Source organism: Colletotrichum godetiae, assembly GCF_030913485.1.
Source record: "Colletotrichum godetiae strain CBS 193.32 chromosome Unknown BDP55scaffold_8, whole genome shotgun sequence".
Classification (NCBI taxonomy): domain Eukaryota; kingdom Fungi; phylum Ascomycota; class Sordariomycetes; order Glomerellales; family Glomerellaceae; genus Colletotrichum; species Colletotrichum godetiae.
The window spans coordinates 356,664-376,754 of record NW_026851256.1 but is presented as its reverse complement, the minus strand read 5'-3'; the positions used below and the strand labels follow the sequence as shown (position 1 = coordinate 376,754).

The 20,091-nt window shown below is 52.3% G+C and overlaps 8 protein-coding genes across 8 annotated transcripts; 4 read left to right on the top strand and 4 right to left on the bottom strand.

The window, feature by feature from the left end:
* Nucleotides 1-159: 159 nt before the first annotated feature.
* Nucleotides 160-1,977, top strand: BDP55DRAFT_691565 (cytochrome P450; the record flags this gene model as incomplete). Its single annotated transcript, XM_060576987.1, has 4 exons — nucleotides 160-344; nucleotides 421-580; nucleotides 647-1,081; nucleotides 1,135-1,977. The coding sequence occupies 4 exons, from the start codon at nucleotides 160-162 to the stop codon at nucleotides 1,975-1,977; spliced, it is 1,623 nt and encodes a 540-aa protein (XP_060433106.1).
* Nucleotides 1,978-2,130: 153 nt separating this feature from the next.
* BDP55DRAFT_691564 (ankyrin repeat-containing domain protein) lies at nucleotides 2,131-2,822 on the bottom strand (the record flags this gene model as incomplete). Its single annotated transcript, XM_060576986.1, has 3 exons — nucleotides 2,131-2,313; nucleotides 2,395-2,535; nucleotides 2,658-2,822. 3 exons carry the CDS (start codon nucleotides 2,820-2,822, stop codon nucleotides 2,131-2,133), a joined length of 489 nt encoding a protein of 162 aa, XP_060433105.1.
* Nucleotides 2,823-5,789: 2,967 nt separating this feature from the next.
* BDP55DRAFT_725583 (uncharacterized protein) lies at nucleotides 5,790-6,440 on the top strand (the record flags this gene model as incomplete). The annotated part of the gene is made up of 2 exons (XM_060579025.1): nucleotides 5,790-5,824; nucleotides 5,876-6,440. The coding sequence occupies 2 exons, from the start codon at nucleotides 5,790-5,792 to the stop codon at nucleotides 6,438-6,440; spliced, it is 600 nt and encodes a 199-aa protein (XP_060433104.1).
* Nucleotides 6,441-7,980: 1,540 nt separating this feature from the next.
* Nucleotides 7,981-9,096, bottom strand: BDP55DRAFT_653116 (uncharacterized protein). Its single transcript, XM_060574161.1, has 2 exons — nucleotides 8,883-9,096; nucleotides 7,981-8,819 (listed from the first exon to the last, which is right to left on the bottom strand). The coding sequence occupies exon 2, from the start codon at nucleotides 8,762-8,764 to the stop codon at nucleotides 8,048-8,050; it is 717 nt and encodes a 238-aa protein (XP_060433103.1). The 5' UTR covers nucleotides 8,765-8,819; nucleotides 8,883-9,096; the 3' UTR covers nucleotides 7,981-8,047.
* Nucleotides 9,097-9,806: 710 nt separating this feature from the next.
* On the top strand, nucleotides 9,807-10,725 carry BDP55DRAFT_725581 (short-chain dehydrogenase; the record flags this gene model as incomplete). The annotated part of the gene is made up of 2 exons (XM_060579024.1): nucleotides 9,807-9,972; nucleotides 10,028-10,725. 2 exons carry the CDS (start codon nucleotides 9,807-9,809, stop codon nucleotides 10,723-10,725), a joined length of 864 nt encoding a protein of 287 aa, XP_060433102.1.
* A 74-nt stretch (nucleotides 10,726-10,799) lies between these two features.
* On the bottom strand, nucleotides 10,800-11,964 carry BDP55DRAFT_653113 (dolichol-phosphate mannosyltransferase). Its single transcript, XM_060574160.1, has 2 exons — nucleotides 11,698-11,964; nucleotides 10,800-11,599 (listed from the first exon to the last, which is right to left on the bottom strand). Exons 1-2 carry the CDS (start codon nucleotides 11,793-11,795, stop codon nucleotides 10,981-10,983), a joined length of 717 nt encoding a protein of 238 aa, XP_060433101.1. The 5' UTR covers nucleotides 11,796-11,964; the 3' UTR covers nucleotides 10,800-10,980.
* Nucleotides 11,965-13,943: 1,979 nt separating this feature from the next.
* BDP55DRAFT_408054 (uncharacterized protein) lies at nucleotides 13,944-15,302 on the top strand. The gene is made up of 2 exons (XM_060567348.1): nucleotides 13,944-14,172; nucleotides 14,353-15,302. Exons 1-2 carry the CDS (start codon nucleotides 14,118-14,120, stop codon nucleotides 15,213-15,215), a joined length of 918 nt encoding a protein of 305 aa, XP_060433100.1. The 5' UTR covers nucleotides 13,944-14,117; the 3' UTR covers nucleotides 15,216-15,302.
* Nucleotides 15,303-18,660: 3,358 nt separating this feature from the next.
* BDP55DRAFT_628727 (uncharacterized protein) lies at nucleotides 18,661-19,388 on the bottom strand (the record flags this gene model as incomplete). The annotated part of the gene is made up of 5 exons (XM_060571936.1): nucleotides 18,661-18,856; nucleotides 18,904-18,962; nucleotides 19,001-19,119; nucleotides 19,146-19,279; nucleotides 19,303-19,388. 5 exons carry the CDS (start codon nucleotides 19,386-19,388, stop codon nucleotides 18,661-18,663), a joined length of 594 nt encoding a protein of 197 aa, XP_060433099.1.
* Nucleotides 19,389-20,091: the final 703 nt, after the last annotated feature.

Genomic DNA, 20,091 nt, shown 5'->3' with positions numbered 1-20,091 from the left:
TGCCTAGATTATATGTGAAATGCCGCCGACTCCTCGCATGGAAGTCAGCAGGGCAAGTAACTGGGCGTGAAACTCACTTTTGTCTTCTCGATAATTTCTTCTCCTTCTCCCTCGCTCCTGCCTCTCTTTACCGCTCACGGATATCTTCAAATTGAAATCATGGCATTCACGTTCCTGATCCCACTGGCGATTATAGCCTTTGCCGTCTTTAAGCTGCGAAATATCGGTCGACGACCCAATGACTACCCCCCAGGGCCTCCTACGTTACCAGTGATTGGCAACTTGCACCAGATTCCACCGAAGCAATCGCATCACCAGTTCAAGCAATGGGCTAAAGAGTACGGGTATGTTTAGCGAGGCACACACCCAGTTAGGTGGAAAGTATAAGTATTTATACACTGACGTGGACGTCTTGAATAGCCCAGTCTACTCGCTCATTCTCGGCACCAAAGTTATGATCGTGCTCTCATCCGACCGGGCAGTCAAGGACCTCTTGGACAAACGCAGCAACATCTACTCCTCTCGCACAGATCTATATCTCGGAAATGTAGTCAGCGGCAATCTCCGCGTCGTCATGATGGTGAGTTGCTCAGCGCATTGGAGTTTTGATGGATTGCAATTGGTCCCTTGGCTAACGAAAAAAAAGCAATACGGCGAGACATGGCGCATGATCCGAAAAATATTCCACCAAGTCCTACACATCAACGCCGCCAAGGGCTACGTTCCATACCAAGACCTCGAGAGCAAGCAGATGCTGTCCGGCTTCCTGGAAGAGCCGAACTCCTTCGTCGATCATATCCGCCGGTTCACGACCTCACTGACGACGCAAATGGTGTATGGTTTCCGTACGACGAGCATACACGATGAGAAGCTGAAGAGGCTGTACCACTGCGTCGAGAAGTGGAGCGAGGTCGTGGGTTCCTCTGCGGCTGCTCTCTTGGACGTGTACCCGCCCCTGAGGAACCTCGGCTTCATGTCGCCTGGGAAACGATACGCCGAGGCGCTGCATAAGGAAGAAAGAGCTCTGTATGTCGGACACTGGATGGATGCGAAGGAGCGTGTTGTCAAGGGCACAGCGAAGGTGAACACTGCCCTATATCCGAGATCCCACACAGTATACTGACCAAAGTTAAGCCTTGTTTCTGCATGGGCATCGTCGAGAGCCAAAAGACTCTCGGGTTCACAGACGCCCTTGCCGGCTACATCTCCGGGTCCGCTCTCGAAGCTGGATCAGACACCACCGCCTCCACACTGACCGGCTTCGTCCAGGCCATGGTCCTGCACCCCTCCGTACAGAGGCAGGCCCAGGAAGAACTGGATCACGTCTGCGGTACCGGTAGACTTCCGACCATGGAAGACTGGGACTCCATGCCCTACATACGGGCATGTATCAAAGAGTCCCTGCGCTGGATGCCGACCGCGATCCTCGGCCTACCGCATGCCGTTATACAGGACGATGAGTACATGGGCTACAAGATCCCTAAGGGCGCGGGCGTTATGCTGAATGTCTGGGCGATCAACATGGACGAGAATCGGTTCGAAAATCCCCGTGCTTTTGATCCCTCTCGCTACAAGAATGACGAGCAGAACTCATTCGAGTCGGCGATGAATGGTGACCCGTCGAAGCGCGATCACTACGTCTTTGGCGCTGGCCGACGGCTATGCCAGGGAACGCACATCGCTGATCGATCGCTGTTCCTGAGTATTTCGAGGCTGCTGTGGGCTTTCGACCTTGAGAAGGCAGTTGATGCTGAAGGTGTTAAGATTACCCCAGACGCAGGTGACCTTACTGACGGGTTCTTGGTCCAGCCGAGACCGTTCCCTGCGAAGATTACGCCGAGGAGCGATGCTCATGTGCAGGTTATCCGGAGGGAGTGGGAAGCGAGTCAAGCCCTTCTGGATGAGAGTAAGCAGTGGAAAGAGATCCCGAGCGGAATGGTTTTCGAGTCTTTGGTGTCGTCGGATTTCAAAGAGTGAACTGATCAGTATAGGGGGGGGATGGATACATGACCTGTTCAGGACCATCACATAAGTATAGCCTCTGAGCAGCTCTGGATAACTGAATGAACTGTAAAATTGTCTCTCATGATTTGTGATCTTTGTTAACGTTGAAAATATCGTCATGCCCACTCATGCCTTGAACTTTTCGGGCGCCCTCTCCTCGGCCTGGTCCTGAGGCACTGCCTTTGCCTTTCCTCTTCCGGGTGCGTTCTCGAATTTGTCCTTCCACTCACCCTCCTTGTTGAACATGGTGAGGCACTGGATTGCTGATGGCTTGCCGTATTCTGGGTCAGCACCACCCTCCAGAAGGACCTTTCAAACCCCACATTAGTAACATGAAAGAGCAGTACTCGCTTTCCTCCATAAGGAAGATGCAGTGCCTCCACAACTTACCTCAATTACTGCATCCAGGCCTTTAAAGACAGCGCCCGCAATGGGACTTTGACGCTTGTCATTCAGTCTGTTGGGGTCAGCTCCATGCTGGATCAGGAGCTTCACCACGTCCGCATGACCGTAGTACGCGGCCAACATCAGCTACATAAGATGTCAGCCACCAAGTTGCATGAGAACCAGCAGCCTTCACGTCTCCAGCATGACCGCTGAAGACGGACTGCCCGCGCCTCAGGACAGTCACTGAGCTGAGCATCGCTACGCACCAATGTGTCTCCCTTCTCATTCGTCAGGTTCGGTGGCAGGCCATCAAGAATGCCCTCCTCGATGACAGCCTTGTTGCCTTCGCGGGCCGCATTGTACATGCTGGCGGCCAACCTAACGGCCTCCAATGATGGCGAGAACGCCGTAGCGGATGTCAACGCGCTCATGCTTTCTTCTGGTATGTTGAACGATGAAGTGCGCAATAGTCTCCGAACAGGTGTGCACTTAGTAATGCTGATAATGATAGTGGTTCCTCGCGGCGGAGGGCGACACTAGAATGAATAGGACAGACAAGGTCGTGGCCCAGCGTCTGGCATCCGGTGAGGTCGGAGGGGAATGTTCGAGAAATGCCCGGTTAGTAAGCTGGGCTGTTGATTGGCTCGGGCTGTGTAGGGACTCCGTGCATTACCGGAAGTGGTGGCTGCAGAGTCACCAACGGGTCCCACTTTTACTTGCTAAGAATAAACATGTCCAAGACTCTGTGTTCTACCTTACGGCCTTACCTTGTACAATGCTCGCTTTCGGATTGTCATGTTTTCCATCGGCAGATCGTCCATTCAGCTACTTATCCAGTGTAGCCATGGATTTTCCGTCCAAGAGCCAGTTTTCGGTTATCATTTGCAATAGTTGATTGCACTGCTATTGTCAATTGAGTTGCGAATGTTTGCTGAATCTGAGGTCTTAACGCAACACTTTTATTGTCAAAGTTTAAGTAGTACTTACTTTGAATGGACGAGGTACCTCTCTGAAAGCTAGGTTCACCTGCATTACCTCCCTTCTTCAATGCCTGTTTCCAGCGGACTCCTCTCTACTTGAACACAAACAAGACAATCATGACCAAGATATTCAGTATCCATCAGACTCTATTACTTGTGTAAAAGTCTGAGGGATGCCAACTTTGGGTATAAATACTAGCCTAGGCTCCCGGGGGTCTGAGATTTGAAGTTGACAGATACCGCCTTAGTCGGCTGTCCAGCGACGCACTTTCTTTTGCTGCACTCAATATATTCCCATTAATATGGAATCACCTTACGAAGATAGGGTGGAAGTACCTTAGTCTTCTGTGTCTCAATTAGATCTAGTCACCCGAAGATAAGCACCATCACAAAACATCATCTCAGCCGTCTTTTCAACATAAGTTTCCCAAGGTAACTTTCCGCTTGCCTGTATTGACCAGCTTGACTCTCAGCAGAGGGAGAGGGTGGGTATCAGCCTAAACTACGGCATCTTTCAGACATTTCTTACTTCACCTTATATATGGTTGTGTTAGTGTTGGGGGGAAATGAGTTTCAGCTTTCCTTGCAAGGACGCCAGTTTCCATTCCGGCTCAGCTCCCACATCTTGGCTAGGACAAATATTTGGATCGCTGAGATATGAGCAGATCTCTTCAAACATACTTCCGTCGACACTCACGGTCCAACCTGCCTCGGGCCCTTCTCCAGGAGTGTCGACTTAACATTACATCATAAGTTGGAAGCGAAGATGAGCATCTGCAGCCAACTCTCAAAATGTCAGGTAATGTGCTCTGAATATAATATCTTTCTGAAGAATGGCTTTTAACAAAGATAGCGGTGACAATTATACCAACAGAGCTTGCACCATCACGATTTGTGCTGCCCATCAGTACTCTGTGGCCCCTTGGTTGTTCATTCACCCGTTCTCATTCGGCACTTCGACCTTTTCAAAGGTAGTCTTGGGTACGGTTCTGACGATCCGAGAAGCTTAGTGACCTCACTTATCCCGTCACTCCCTATACCAGATTCTCCATCAGGGGAGTCACGCAGTCACATGGTTGCCTGGTTTACTCCGGAGCCTATTTAGGCATCATCTCGGATTCGCGATGGCTTAATCGCTGTACTTCACCTCACTAGGCTCTAATCAGCCATACACGTGTTCCGATATCCTGGACTTACAGTCCTCGTGGATGCTATCTTCTACTACACGTATTCTTCTGATGTTGCTTCACTAGCACTTGCTATGTCACCTCCGAGGCTGGGAACGCAGTAATCGGCGGCTTCTTCAAGTCCATTGCAGCACGCAAGCATGACGATGCCGGCGCAGATGCGAAGAATCCTGCCAAGAGACACTGAGACAACAGATCCCGCTCCTCTTTCGGGCTATCTAACATCGGGAGGACATCGCCGCAATCACCGCAAAAGACATCTTTCATGACACACTTGATAAGGCGAACGAGGTCGAATTGAAAGGTGTCCTAGTCGCTCAACGTTGAGCCCCGCACCCAAGGCTTCGAGAGAGGTTTCGCAACCACATTGTCGAGGGCACTTGCGAACAAAGTCGTTCCGATGTCCTATCAGCTTGCAAAGCAAGATCCTACTTGAGACTCTCACCCTTCATCACACCAGATTATATTTACAGGGCCGATGACTCGATGTCTACTTCCTTCGGCCTGACTTTCACTTCAGTACCTTGCCGCAGCGGAATTCGGAAATCACCCCCATTGAGTGTGCCTATGCATGCTATTGATTCACATTTCACACATTCGCTGTTGAAGAGGCCAGAGACAATAGCTTTGAGGGCCTCGACACACTTTCCGATTTCTAGGACAAACTGACCTGGTTCAGAGACCGTCGTCGTCATAACTTTGAACTAAGATTTCTATCGATAGAGAGGTGGAACGTAGGCGATAATGTGCGGGCTGTCTCGGGCTGATGAACAACAGTATGACGAAGAGTGACTTAGCAAAGCTTCTGGGGTAGAAGCCAAGCAGGTCGGAGAACGATTCAGGGAGCCGTTGTTCCATAAGTTTGAGGTCATTCTTGGAGGAACGAGGGGTGAACGAGGTCACGGGAGAGAGTTTAGCCGATGGAGGCGAAGGGTACGGCTTGAACCGACGAGATGTACTAAACAGAACTCATGGTTCCTGTCACCGGCCGTATCTCTGAATCATCAAGGGAACAAGTTCAATTTGAGGAAACGTGAAAACCTCAGAAACTTTTGATGGATTGAGCTCCATGTAAACTTTCCGTAGCTCTCCCTGAAACCTGAATGGACTGAGTTTTTGTATTGGGAACTTGACGGTGTTCTTCCGAAGATTATGTTAGTACCGAACAGGATGTTCCTCTAAAGGAGAAGACAAGGATGTTAAGAAGTCTGGATCAGTCGCTGCAGCCAAGATGAACCGAGACGGAAAGGTTCTCTTTGCTATTGAGTATTGTCCTCCGATCGACCCCAAAAGAATTCTCCTAATAATACGTAGTAGCAAGGATACTGGCGACCAAGTTCACATTGTGATCGAGTGTGCCGATCACAAGCCCTTGGTCGTTCAGAAATCCCCCATCACTAGGCACTCCGACTACTTCAGAGCCTGCCTGAAACACGATTTCTGGGAATCGAGGAGTTCCACCATCCAAGTCCTCGAAGTTGACGCTGAGTTGATGACCTTGTACCTGAGTTTCGCACATATCAAGGTCAAGAAGTCGCCCGAGCTCGGAAGTGTCGGCACCATTTCGATAACCGATTTTCTGACCATCGCCGACTGGCCGCGCCTCATCAACCTCTACCAGCTCCTCGGCTATATCCAAAACGAGGAGCTCCTAGAGATTACAGGCCGTGTCATCCAACAGGTCATCTCTTTCGGACACTGCTCCGTGCTCACCCCCGCGACGGAAGGCGCAGAAGTCGACCGCTGCTTCGAGGCCTATGCGGAGGCCTTGACACGCTCGACCCCGACCATCCAGCCCAGGCCAAGTTCCGAAATGAAATGGTCGCACGATTCTTCAGGCGAGTTCATTGTGATGTTTTTGTTAGCCGTCATCACGCGTTAGAGTCCCATCCTGAGTTCGTTGCTAAGATTAGCCGAAGACAGTCGGAGTACATTGCGTCCAGGACGCACCAAGATGTTCAGGAGTTGTGTGGCCTCTGAGAGATTTCTGGAAGGATGAAGTGGGATAGGCGGAATATCTACAAGCCGTTCGCGATTAGAGTCTAAATGGCTAAATAGGCTGCGGAAATGGGATTCACATGAAGGAGGGCTAAAATTGAAAAGGCATTCATTGCCACCTTGCAGTGGGCAGACCGGTGGTGCTATGCGCCTACCCAAATAAATAACGATCTATTTAACTCAGGTGGAGCCTTAATGATGCATTACAAATTACATGTATGCCCTAGAGAAATATTGTTCCTCAACGATGTCTTGGAGTTATCTCTCTTACTGGCCATCTAAGTCGAGGCAGCACAATTGTGATTAAGGGAACCTGCATACCTTGTTGTCGAATTCCAGGCTTGAGATCTATGAGAGCACAGCCTTGTGGCGGTATTCACGCTGATCCAATAGACTGCAAGTCCCTTGATGGATAGGTAGGGCTTCCTTTGAGCTTAAATAGTTCCATCAGTCGCCGTTTCTACTAGGTGGGTGTTTTGTCGAGAATTTCTCTATGGCCAACTTTTGATAAATCTTATTCACTCTTGAGCCAAATTTACGGTATTGTGGATAAATTTCTTCACAAGTTACTCCTCATATCAAGATTGCTTCATCGGTATCATGGATATTTCCCAGGTAGAGCCCGACGTCGAAAAGGGACCACACAGCGAAGACGACAAAATCCACCGGGTCTGCACATGCTGTGATTATGTCGCCGATCACATTTCCTGGGCTCTCAAGTAGGTCAATGATTACCTGACATAGATGGTCCAGCATAACGCTAATCTTCTCCATTAGTCCGGCAGCGACTCCGTTCCAAATGTACAACATATATTACATCTAAGAATGCCTCGAAAATAAGCATGCGCTTCCGATATCATTATTTGTTGGTGGAATGATGTGTTTTATTTGGTTCTTGGCCTTTGATTACGTCGATGGACGCCGTACTTCGGTGCTGGAGGAAACGTCGGATACGGCACTAGTTGATGGGTCATCGATGTCGTCCGGTTGGAAGGAATGGGACACTACACCATCATCGGAAGGCTCGAACGTCACGGATGGAGATGAGAGGAAACAAAGCAGGGATCTTTTTGTCTTTGCATAAGTCAGTGGAATGAAATTGAAGTGACGACGAGTCCTGCGCTCGCAGTAGGAGCAGCATGCTTATGTATTCTATAATTTCTATCTGTGGTTCCTCATTGACAGCGCCTGCACAGTATGTTCTCATACATCAAATTCCATAATCCATACTTGGCTGTTTTTGAAAGTCACAAATGGTCAGGTACTTTACCTTGCTGGTCTGGATGTGCATACTTCGATTAGTGTGCTGTAACGGAGAAACTGTCGATGATCGTACGAGAAAAAGGACTCGAGATCATTGAGATAGCCTCGATCAAAGACCAAACTATCACAGCAAGCAGCCGAAAGTCACAAATCGCGTCATGTTTCAAAACGCTTTCAGAATTCAGGGGTATCAAATGCACCATATCCACCATCTCAGCAAGTGCTCCCTCATTTCGCTCTAACCTTTCGAATGACAACCTTCGCCCCATCAAGCTCCCATCCAACACCGTGATCCCTCGTCAACGACTCCCAACCCTGACCCGAACACTTCTCCAACCACTCCCTATCAACGCCCAAATACGTCCTCCCAAAGCACTTGAGTACATGCGTCCGCACATCCGCCTCTGCAAACTCGAGCAACTTGGCCCGGTGGCCGTCCACGCTCCCCTGCGCCTTCCGAAACGCAACATAATTATCATGCGCTAGCGCCGCCAGCACGGCATCCACTTTGCAATCGCGCAGCTTATACCGGTGCCGAATCGCATACGCCTCTGCCAGGTCCGCCCTTCGACACGCCGCGTCGAGGACGAGGTAGCTCAGCACTTCCTGCAGTTCCACGCTTGTGAGGTTGCGCACCGGGTGGATCGTGCGCAGTACGTGGAGGATGGCCGGGTGGTAGGATTCCGGATGCTTGACGAGGACCGAGAGGCGGATGTTGAAGAGGTATGCTTGAATGGCGAATTCGTCTACACGCTTCGAGGCCACGATACCCTCGCGAAGCTTGCGGAGGGCCATCATTACGTCCGAGAGGGCTTTTGTGCTGGAGGGGTCGTCGAGGAGTCTGGGGGAGGCGGCGGGGGAGACGGAGGGGTAGTCTACGATGTCGAGGGACGCGAAGCGGCGGAGGAGTTCGTCGCGTTCGCCGGCGTCGGAGCAGAATGTCATGTAGCGTTCGACGATCTTTGTGTAGTATTGTTCTTGCGTCTTGAAGGTCAGGAGTCTGGGTTGGCGCAGCAGTTAGCACAAGTTATTGAGGAACGGAACTGAGAGTCGCAGGCCTTACCTTGTGTCACCTTTTGAAGGGAGGCCGTAGTTGTCGAGAGGATCCAAGTCGACGGGCTTGAGTCTCCCCCACGGTCCTGAATGTGAACGGCCCCCTCTGCCGGGACCACCTCCACCACCGCCGCCGGCCCCTCTTAGTATGCCTCCTCCTCTTCCTCCTCCTCTTCCGCCGCGAAACCCTCTGTTACCACCTCCTCTCCAATCCCCTCCTCCGCCCGCGTATCCCCCCCTCCTCCTCCTACTCCTCCTCCTCCTGACGGTCCTCCTACTCCTCGACCTCCTTGACCTCCGCTGGTTGACATGGCTGTAGACTGGTGGGTTTCGAAGCTTGGCACCACGGGGTGTTGACACGGCCTGGCGCAGGAAGCATGTCGTCAAAACAGAGACGGAGACATCCCACCTTCCCCCTTATCTTATCTATTCCCCTAAACCGGGGCGCCAAGGCCTGAGCTTTCTAGGGTGCCACCAAAACGTCATTTCCACGAATTAATGTGAGAAGTTGAGGTGCTCTTTCCGATGGCCATGTGGTGCCTGGTAATAACGCCCTCCAACCAATTACTTGGGAATGCAGCCATGAGACATTAACCTCATTACTACTCAATGGCATCGAAAATTGACTCGTTGGAGCTAGATCATACAATGCGTCCAGCGATGTGTCGCCCGGGCCCGACGGCTCTACCCCACCACCGGTACCTCGTCACCTCGTCTAGGGCCGGGACTGAGAACCGCGGGGAACCTCGGCAGCCCAGGGGTCTTCAACTTGGAGCTCCAATGACACTTCGATCCGTGTAGAGCTATCCCTCAGGTCTCACTCTCGACTTTAGAATTATATACTCAGTAGCAGCCTATCACCCCTTGAGCTGACCAGTTTCTAGATCACTTGAATCAATTGAAGAAGGCCAAATTCACTCAAATCATCGCCAACATGTCGGATCGTGTAGCGCAAATCGCATCTCACCTGAACTACCCCAAGGGTATGCTCGCCGGCCAAGTCGCCATCATCACCGGCAGCGGACAGGGAATCGGCGCCGAAGCAGCGCGGCTCTTTGCCAACGAGGGCGCAAAGGTTGTCGTTTCCGACATTGACGGCAGTATGACGTTCCAAAACCTCCCCCGACGACCTTCACAACTGACAATTTCAAACAGAAAAGGCACAGCAAGTCGCAGACGGCATCACCGCCGCAGGCGGCCAAGCTATCAGCGTCCCCGGCGACATGCTCTCAGCAGACTACATCACCACCCTCGTCGCCAAAGCAGCAGAGTTCGGCGGCGGCAAGATCCATCACATTGTCAACAACGCCGGCTACACCTGGGACGGCGTGATTCACAAGATGACGGACAAGCAGTGGGACACCATCATCGCGCTGCACTCCACGGCCCCCTTCCGCCTCGTCCGCGCCGCGGCGCCCTACTTCCGTGTTAAGGACGGCGAGAACCGCTGCATCGTCAACATCAGCTCCACCTCGGGCGTCCACGGCAACGCGGGCCAGGCGAATTACGCCATGGCCAAGGCTGGTGTTACGGGCTTGACCAAGACGATTGCCAAAGAGTGGGGGCCTGCGTTTGGCGTGAGGGCGAATACTGTTGCTTTTGGGTTCATCAAGACGCGGTTGACGGATGCCAAGGAGAAGGGCGCGTTTATTACCGGGCCGGATGGCGAAAAGATTGCGCTTGGAATTCCGGGGGCGCAGAAGGGGCCTGAGGCGGATGCGCATGCTGATATTCCGCTGCGGAGGCCTGGCTCGCCGACTGAGGCGGCTTCGGCGGTGCTTGCTGTTGTCAGTCCGCTGTTTAGCTATGTGAGCGGTCAGACGATCATGGTGACGGGTGGTCGGAACATGTGAAGAGTTGCTTCCGGAGTGGATGTAGTTAGTTATCTCACAGCGGGTGGAGGCACCCTCATATGACTGAACAAAACTGTAGATTTCATGCGATTTGTTCATAATTAGGTATCGGTACTTTGGATTCCCGTCGTCCCCCAACGCCCAATTCATGCCAAATGTGTCCAGAAGCAAACAAAAACTCTCGGTATCGTGTCACCTCTATTTTCTCTTCCATTCCCTTTTCCATGTTCGTTCTTCCGAAGGAGGCTGGCTCCCTTAGACCTTGGCCCACAACGACAACACACCCTTGGCATACTCGACAATCTCATCACCGCCAAGCTTACTGTCGCCGTAGACGCGGTCGACAAAGGTGATGGGCACTTCGGCGACAGAGCACCCCATAGCCTTGGCGCGGACCATCATCTCCATCTGGAATGTGTACCCCTTGCTCTCGGTGCTCGAAATGACCTTGTCGAGGACGCTCTTCTTGTAGAGGCGGAAGCTGCCCGTCAGATCGCTGACACCGGGTCGCAGAACGGTGTCGGCGAAGAGGTTGGCGCCGCGGGAGACGAATTTGCGCTTCAGGTCCCAGCCGTAGACGCCACCGTTGCCGGCGTAGCGGGTGCCGGTGACGATGTCGTAGTTGCCCTCCTTTTGGCGGGCGACCATCTGGGGGATGAACTTGGGGTGGTGGGAGAAGTCGGCGTCCATGATGATGACAAAGTTGCCGTTGACGAACTGCAGGCCGTGGACGTAGGCGGTGCCGAGGCCCAGCTTGCCGGTGCGGGTTTTGAGGACGATGTGCGGGGCGTAGGCCTTGACAAGCTGGTTGGCGACTTCTTGGGTGCCGTCGGGGGAGCCGTCGTCGACGATGATGAGTTCCCAGTCGAGCTTGCTGTTGGAAAGGGTAGGATCATCAGTAGGTGATACGACAAGGGGTAGATGGATGTGAAGAGAAGAGAGTCATGGTATGGGGGAGGGATTGCGACTTACTGCTGGGTGAAGGTGCGGTTCAGCAACCAGGCGACAATGGGCAGGTTGCGACGCTCATTGTAGGTCGGCAGGATGACCGAGTACTTGTTGGCTGCCATTGTTGCAATCGGAGAAAACTGTCGGTATCAAAGAAGGGGGGGAAATCGAAGAGAATAGAGACACAAGAAGTTGAGCTTGGCTTGGCGGAAAGGAGCGTGATGAAGTTGGCTGCGCGTATTGAAGCTTCACGGCGATGGATGCTGTGTGTCCTTTGGCGGTGGAATGCCATTTGGCACCTTGAGTGGTCGATGACTAAGCTATGATCTAGCCCCTGAAATCTAGGGGGGAACCACAGGGCGGGAACACTGGAGCACCAGATATCACCACCTGGCACCACTGCACCCCGGGGTTGCGTTCAAGTTTCTTGAATGCCAACGAAACTTTGGATTTTTGCTTCACGAGGGGACCATGCAATTCAATCATGCCAAAATTATAGCACAAAAACTGTGAACTTCCCAGGCGGTCCTGCTTTGCTCAAGTCTGGACAGCTTGTCGGATACCAACGTAAGGTACCTAAATACCTACGTTGCCCAAGCTTCTTGCCTGAATAGGTTGGACCAAAACTTCAATGTCTTTACGGAGTACCAGCACCTTACGGAAGGAACCAACCATGAGCTACCTACCTTACCTTCCCCAGGGTAAACTAGGTAACTTATGAGGCAGTCACTCATATGAAAGCGAGCCATGATGGAGAAGATCACTTTTGGAGCTGACTATTTACGATTCAGTCCTCAAAGCATTGGTTCCTACACTCAAAGAACGCATGATATCTGCTGTCATTACAAGGAACTCTTCAATACCTTCCATCAAAAAGCTCCCAAAGTTACTAATAAGCCCCATCTTTACAAGTATTACATAAGGATAGCGGAGGCTTTTCAATAGAACAAGAGGTATGTCTTACGAATCTGTTGCGCTCAATGTAGGGACCACAAGCACAAGTGAAGATATAGCCCGTGGCAACAGCAACTTCGCTTTGCAAAACGTATGAGCTTTCCGGGGTAAAATAAGAGATCACAGATGGCGTGCAGCTTGCCCGGAAAGCTCAGACGTGGTTCTTTCCTCGATGAGCGCTGATTGGCTGACGTAATGTCGGTTGGCTCAGGGTGGAGATGATGCTCTGCCCTCGAGGCCAATCATTGGCTCTTCCCCGCATCCGCCTTGCTGCACCACCGCGACGCTGCAGTTCTGCCCTGGCAAGCGTCGCCCGCCAGCCAGGAAACGATCGCATCCCATCGGGGACTGAAGAGACAGCTCCGCTTCCTTCGTACAGTGTATGGCTTTTGGAAATACACGGTTAAATTGGGTTTGACCTACCATCTTCCAGTCTCGGCGTTACAAGACGTTGAGACGGACCTGCAACACCGTCTTCTCAGCACCGAAAAGCTCTGTGCCTCTGTCACATATGGATGCGGTCTCTCGCATTCGATAAACCACTCATCATATGCCGTTGAACGGTATCAACGGCAGCACATGGAGGACCGTTAAACCCCCAGTTGTGCGTAGGTATTGCGCTGCTCTCATCGGCATCTGCTCGCCTCAGCAGGCTCGACCCAAAAGACCCAGTTTGCCATCTCGGTCAGCTCACTAGACCTTTCTCGGATTAACCGAATCTTAACCGGGCCTTAGCTCCCTCTCGCCAGCCCTGTAAGATCCCAAGATCGCCAGGTTTGGCCATCGGCATCCGTGGAGCTTCCAGTCACGTCAGATTGACATGACTATCCCAGGTTCCTCTCCACCCAATGTACCGCGAGGGGAACCTTGCTCGTACCGGCCATCTCCTTGCAAGCTCACAGCTTCACTCTCGCTGCTCGAGGTCCGCTCCTTGCCTTCCAAAGCTAGAGCTAAGGGTCAGCACAGCACAGCACAGCACAGCGCGCACACACACACACACACGCACACACACACACACACCTCCTCGCTCATCGCAGCACGGAAGCTGTGAGGCAATGGCTGAGGCAATAGCAATTGCGTGTTCCGAGCCCGCCCTTTCCGCTGCTGATTCGTCCCGTCCCTCGTGGAACCAGGAGCGTTAGGTCCCCCCCCAGTGCCTCCTACCTCCCAACCCCATGTCTCTGTGCGATGACTTGCTGTGTGGTTGCACCAAGGCCCAGCCGGTAAGGTGAGGAGGAGCTCTGCCGAGTCCCATGCTCCGACGCCAACCTCACCTCTTCTTCCCTCTTCCTTCCGTCTTTCCTCCTACCACAAACTTCATCCTCTATTCTTCGGCTTTCCCATCTCCAATCGGCATCATCACAGCCATTCTCATCATCTACTACTCTCATCCTCTCTCGAACTCGGCCATTGAGCCCATTTCCCATCACCGACTGCCACATCTCTGATCGCGCACTGTGCGCCCACCGGACACCCGTTACGTCATCGCAATGGACCCCAATCCCGTTCCTGGAGCTGTCCCAGCCGCAGCTGGCATCGACAAAGGTGAGTAAGACATATCGTGAAGCTTCCATGGGTGTCGCATCGCCTTTGTACAGCGGCGCTGATGTTTGCGCCCTATGTTGGCCCATCGTCTCTCGGTGTACGGGCGCATCAAGTCTCCCCATCGCCGCGCATATAATCCCGCTCGGACCTTCTTGCGCTGACATTCTTTCCCGTGTACAGCTCCCGAGACTGTCGCAACCACTACCGCCATCACCGACGCGGGTGAGAAGCCCACAGAGACTGTAGCTTCGGAGACGAAGCCAGTCGAGGAAAAGAAGGACGAGGTCGCACCAGTCCCAGAGACATCAGCTACTGAGGCTGCCGAGCCCGCCAAGCTGGCGGATCCTCCTGCGCTGGCCCCACCGGCCGATGCGCCAGCTGCACCAGCTGCGGCCGAAGCTACCGCCGATGTGCCCAAGCCGGCCTCCGTCGAAGAAATTCCCGACAAAGACGGGCCTCTTGCGACGACGGGAACCGAGGAGCCGAAGGTCAATCCCGCTGAACAGCCTGCTGAGAAGCCGGCCGCAACCTCTGCACCCGTTGCCGAGCCTGTCAAGGAATCTGTCGAAGAGCCTGTTCCGCAACAGATACTCAAGGCGCCAGCGGTCGAGGAAGAGTCAGTCAAGGAACCAATCGTTGAGAAGCCTGAAGTCACCAATGGCGCTGCGACTAAGGATGTCGAGATGACCGGTGCCCTCAATGACGCCGAGCCCACCGGTGCCGGAGAGCGCGAGGCCGCGCCGCAGGCCAAGCCGAGCAACAAGCGCAAGGCGGATGACCTAACCGAAACCAATGGTACCAACGGAACCAATGGTACCAATGGCGTTGAGGCTGTCGAGGCTACTCCGGAAGAAAAGCCCGCAGAGAAGAAGGCCAAGAGGGGCCCTGGCCGACCCCCTTCAAACGGCGCTGCGAAGCAAGTAAAGGAGAGCCCCAAGAAGGAGAAAGAGTCTTTTGGCCATAAGGTTGCCAGCAAGGTTAAGAAGGTTCTGCACTCGCCCGGTCAAACTCAGCGTAAGACTCGCTCTCAAGGCCCCGTCTAAACGGGCCACGCGGCGAGCCTGATGCTTCTGAGGCACGTACCCGTATCGCCTCGGAATTTCTTGAATGTCGATTTAGGGTCCCATGGACTACTCTAGCAACAACGAGACCATGATGGTCGAGGCGGCTTGGGTTCGGACCAGCCGGGCGGGCGTCTCTCTTTTCACCCCGCGGATTTATGATGGGTAGGCAAAAAGGAGGCGCGGGTTTTTGTTTCTGTTCTTGTCTTTTCGTCGTTGTAGCTCAGGTCGGCTTCGTGTCGACACTGAGTGGTAGGACACTAGGATACTGTATATACTAGGACGTTTGCACATGCAGCTTGCTCGTTTCGTCATGGCCATTCTGATGCAACGTGTTGAATGTGAGCAAGACCGAGGAACAATTCGACTTGAAAATACGGGCAGTCAAGAATTGTGAGGCTACTATTACATCAACCACAGTTTCAACCTCGACGCCCCGTACTCTTGCTCTGAGGATACTGTCTTGATTCTAAATTCATGTCTTGATTCTAAATTCTTCTTGCAAGTCATAATGCTGTTGTTCCCCTTATCTCATTATATGGAAGCACAATCCAGAGGTCGAAAGTCTAATTACAGCATCGAACAGCCACGTAGCCCATTTAGCCATCACCTACCAATTAGAGTATAAGAGTCATTCTGCCCGCTGTTTCTGACCATGGATTCAATAGTAGTTGCGTTTCCGTCGGGTCCGATTGGTTCACATATTACATGGAGATGGGCCAAGTGTGTGAGTCCCGAATGATGTTAACCAGATTTGTAGACCCAGCCTTGGTTGGTTATCTGAACTGACATGGCGATTGATGCGCTTTGAGCGTCTTATTCGGATCAGGAAGCCGAGGCCTCAGATAATGTAAGTGCCGATCCAGAATATTACGCATCTGCGCATCTGAGCTTTCCCAGGAGCATGTGCATCTCGATCTACTGCATACTAGACTTGTTTTCAACCGGTCATACTACTGTGGATCAAAGCCACATTATGAATTTGTCTTAATTTCTTAGGCAGTCAAAGGCGCGGGAATTATGAAGAGAAAAAAGAATACAGACGCTGGTGAATTCGTCCTCGGAACTGATCCTCTTTGACTGAGCATATGAGCGAAGGGGCGTGATGACGTCTACAGGAGGGGGAGGCTCCGGGGTTTTCGCTTCGGTCCAGACCGTGACAGAATCAGTGGGTTCTCCACTGAACCGCGTCACCAAGGGCACAAGGGTTTGTCGATCAATTCGTCGTAGGGTAAGCAATTAGGGGACGTGGAAGTAAGTGAAGGAGAAGCATATGAGTCCTGTCTTGTACATAAGTACCTACTTGAAGTGTATCTCTGCCCTTCTTCATCCGACTGAGGATTCCATCATCCAGGAACGGGCTGTGCCGGAATGAACATGTTTGAGAAAGCTTCGGGAGATGGTGTACTTGGCGTGTCTCTTACAAGCCGAGGGCAGGGGACGCGTGTGTGACGGCAAACGTCTTTTGGCCTTTTTCAGAGGAGAAAGAGAGAGCGTTGGGAAGGAACATCATGTCTAGCTGAGCCAACAAAAAAAAAGGGGACCAAAACCGGGAGGAATGCATCTGTGTGCCTTTCCCCGAAAGATCAGCCTCGGACTAGGTGTGTGTGCGTGTGTGTGTTTACTTGCAGTGTTCCAAATAGGGAAAACGAGTAAACAAATGGAGGAGCATGGACGCTAAGCGGGTTTCGAGGAAACACCAGCCAAACAGCTTTGGATCGTAGGGTGGTGGCGTTGCGTTTGCGCCTTGCGTTTTGTGTGAGGCGGACGGTAGGTACCTTGGCTTTCTCATGAGTCTTTTTCGTCTCTCAACATGTTTTCCAGTTTAAACGGTACGGCGTGGCGGCGGCGGCGGCGGGCATGGCGGTATGCGGTGGGAAAGCACAAAAGTTGAAGATGGGCAGAGGCCGCCGTCGATTGGGGCGATGAGGGCTGTGACGTAGGGGAGAGTCTTTTTGGTGCAAAAAACGGGCCGGCTGGGGGTGTTCCGTTTTCGTGAACGGAGTACTCGTTCGGCGTGAGTATTGATACGTACGGATAGGTACGGATACACTAACCTCAACACACAAGCGTAGTAAGGCGTGCAAGGTATCCGTAGGCAAGGTAGCCCCCATTAGCTTAGCTTCCTTGCGTTGTTCTGGAAAGGTCGGCGGGACTTGCGGGAGGGGATGCAGCGGTGGTCTTGGCGATGGGGGGAACGGACTGGACGCCTCACTTCGACTCAGCTTCGATCAATGTTGGTTTGCCGATGAGGGAGAGAATTAGTTTCCAGCTTGTGCTGGTACGAGATAAGCAGTGATCAGATGCAGGAACACAAACATACAGATGTATTAATGGTTATCAAAGGTGTGTGTGGATTAGATGGGTTGAAGCAGAAGAATAAGGAATGCTTAATTCTCATGTCATGCATCATCCCCCAAGGAGCAGGGTGGCTGAGCAGCATGTAAAGATAATGCTCCGATAGAGGGAGTGAGTTCATCGCTACTCTGGAGGCTATTCTCAATGTTAGTCTTGGGTAATTGAGACGGAGCCCCCACTCAATCTAGCATTGAGTTTACTTCTTGCTGTCGACTGTTCAACTGGCTTTGAATCACCGCCATCATTGACCTGAAGGATGAGAGAACAATCATTATCTTCTTTATCATCATAAACCCCCCATTTTCTGTCCCGTCTCTCCACAAATGGCCAAACCTCCCCAACTTCCCGAGGCCCCCAAAAGGACCTCCCCTCAATGCACAGCCCTGTCGACGAGTTGCTGCTGGGGTGTTGCCTGTCATGTGAACGCCATCACCCCTTACTCTGTGAGTCCGTAGTGTGCGGTGCTCCATAGAGACCGCTGTAGATTTGTACCAAGTAAAGGTTGGAAGCGACTTCCCTTTCGGCATTGGGTCTTGCGGGGACGCAAAATGCTCACCCCTTTTCACTTAACCTGACACGGGGGCGCAAGGTGTATCCGTACGCTTGAGCACGGGATATGTATCCGTGTCCGTTGTAGAGATGAGGGCTCCCTTAACCATTGACCTTGAGGAGGAGGGAAAAAATGAAATAAAAAAGAGTCGTGATACCAAGAAACGGAAGGGAAAACGGAACGGATTGGTAAACGTCTAGAACTCTTTTGGGCTTGGGCGAAACTGCGACATCAAACTTTTCCATGTGGAATGATGGCATTTTTCGCCTCTAGCGCGAGACCAGAGAACGCTCGCTACATACCTCAGACGCAACACGCGAGCAAAGACCTTTTTCCTCTCTACTGCTATAGATCGATATCTTTCGACTGCAGATCTTCTAGTATAGCTTCAACATTTCGGCCGTGGAAAGGACGCCGAGAGGAACAGAGTCCTCTTAATCGGCCGGATGCGCGGTATGCCCTGCATAATCCGAGTATGGTATCCGTATGAAAGGATCTTTTTCTGAATGGGCCTCGTATTCACCGACCACCAATCCATTCCCTTTTAACCCCCAAAGAGTCTAGCATTCCTTGGATCGTCTGCCAACTGCACAAAAAAAGATGCAGGGCGTGTGATGTGGGTGAGTGGGTGAAGGAGGAAGAAGGTGGGGCCCAGAACGCATTCAAGGTGTCAAAAATAGCCACAGCCACAGCGAGCGGCGGCCCTGCCGATGCGCTACGATATGCAAAGGTAGCAGGGCAAAGCGTTCCCACGCTTCCTACCTTAGGGGGCCCATGCTCTGGGCTCTTCCATTGAAGCCAAGCGGCGGCACGGCACCTACCTATCTTGCGTGTGCCAGTTTGCTGTGTGGTCACTCACTGGTGGTGGGTGTCCCAAGCTCTGACAGCAGCAGAAAGAATGTTGGATGGCAGTTTTAGGGTCTTCTGCCCAATAAAGTCGTCTGATGCTCCGTCTTCTTTGCGATTCCGTCCACGAGACTGGGGGTACCGGTATGTGTACGTACCGGAGCAAGAAGTACCTAAAGCCTCCAACTGATCAAGGTAGGCGTTGCATGTTCCTGCAGATGCTGACATGTAAAGACATGCATTCAACATGGAGAATCCCCATTTACTAACTTTTGTTCTTGAGCACGAGGACCTGACTATCAACAGCAGACTTACCTAATAACACTTAAAAACCCATCCACCATGAGGCGAGCAGACAGGAAGCAAACAGCCACAATGGAAAGAGGAAGAGTGAATGACATGAGCAGCAGGTACAGAACAGGATACGTACCGATGCCCTCAACCTGGTGATGGTGGGTCGGATCCATTAGCGCAAGAATTGCAAGGACCTCAGGCGAACCAATCCCCTTGGCCGTGTTTTTTTACGTATGCATTTTTTATGTGTTTTTTTTTTATCCCATGTTTTTTTTTTCTTTCTTTCTGCCCCGTACGGAGTAAGGTACTGCAGCTAAATGATTTTTTTTTCCTGGGCTGCCAACCGCACTCCTCCAGCGATGGACCCGGATATCGGCGCACCCACCGACTGGGATGTTCCAGGAGTGACATACGCAATCCTCCAGGCTCAACAAGCTTCCTCCCCAGTGGTTGTTCCTTCTCCTCCACGCCTCTCCACCTTTTCCCTCCTTCGTCCCATCCGTCCCCTACCTACTCCTACAGTCCTACTGTACTTACTCCGTAGTCCTGTCTCTTTACCATCCGTCCATGTCGTGCCGTAACCTAAACCTCGTCCTACATACGCTCGCTTGAAGGCCGACTTCCCCTCGCTTTTCCCACCTCTTTCTTCTTCCTCCTCCTCATTCTCCCCCCAATCCCGCGATCATCCCGCCGACCCTCCGTCAGTCGTTCGCTCTCTCCATCGTCTCCCTCTCTTCGCGCGCTTCGACGACATCTGCGGCTCCACTAATCGTCCCAATCGAACCCTCCCATTGCTCGCGTGGTGGGAAC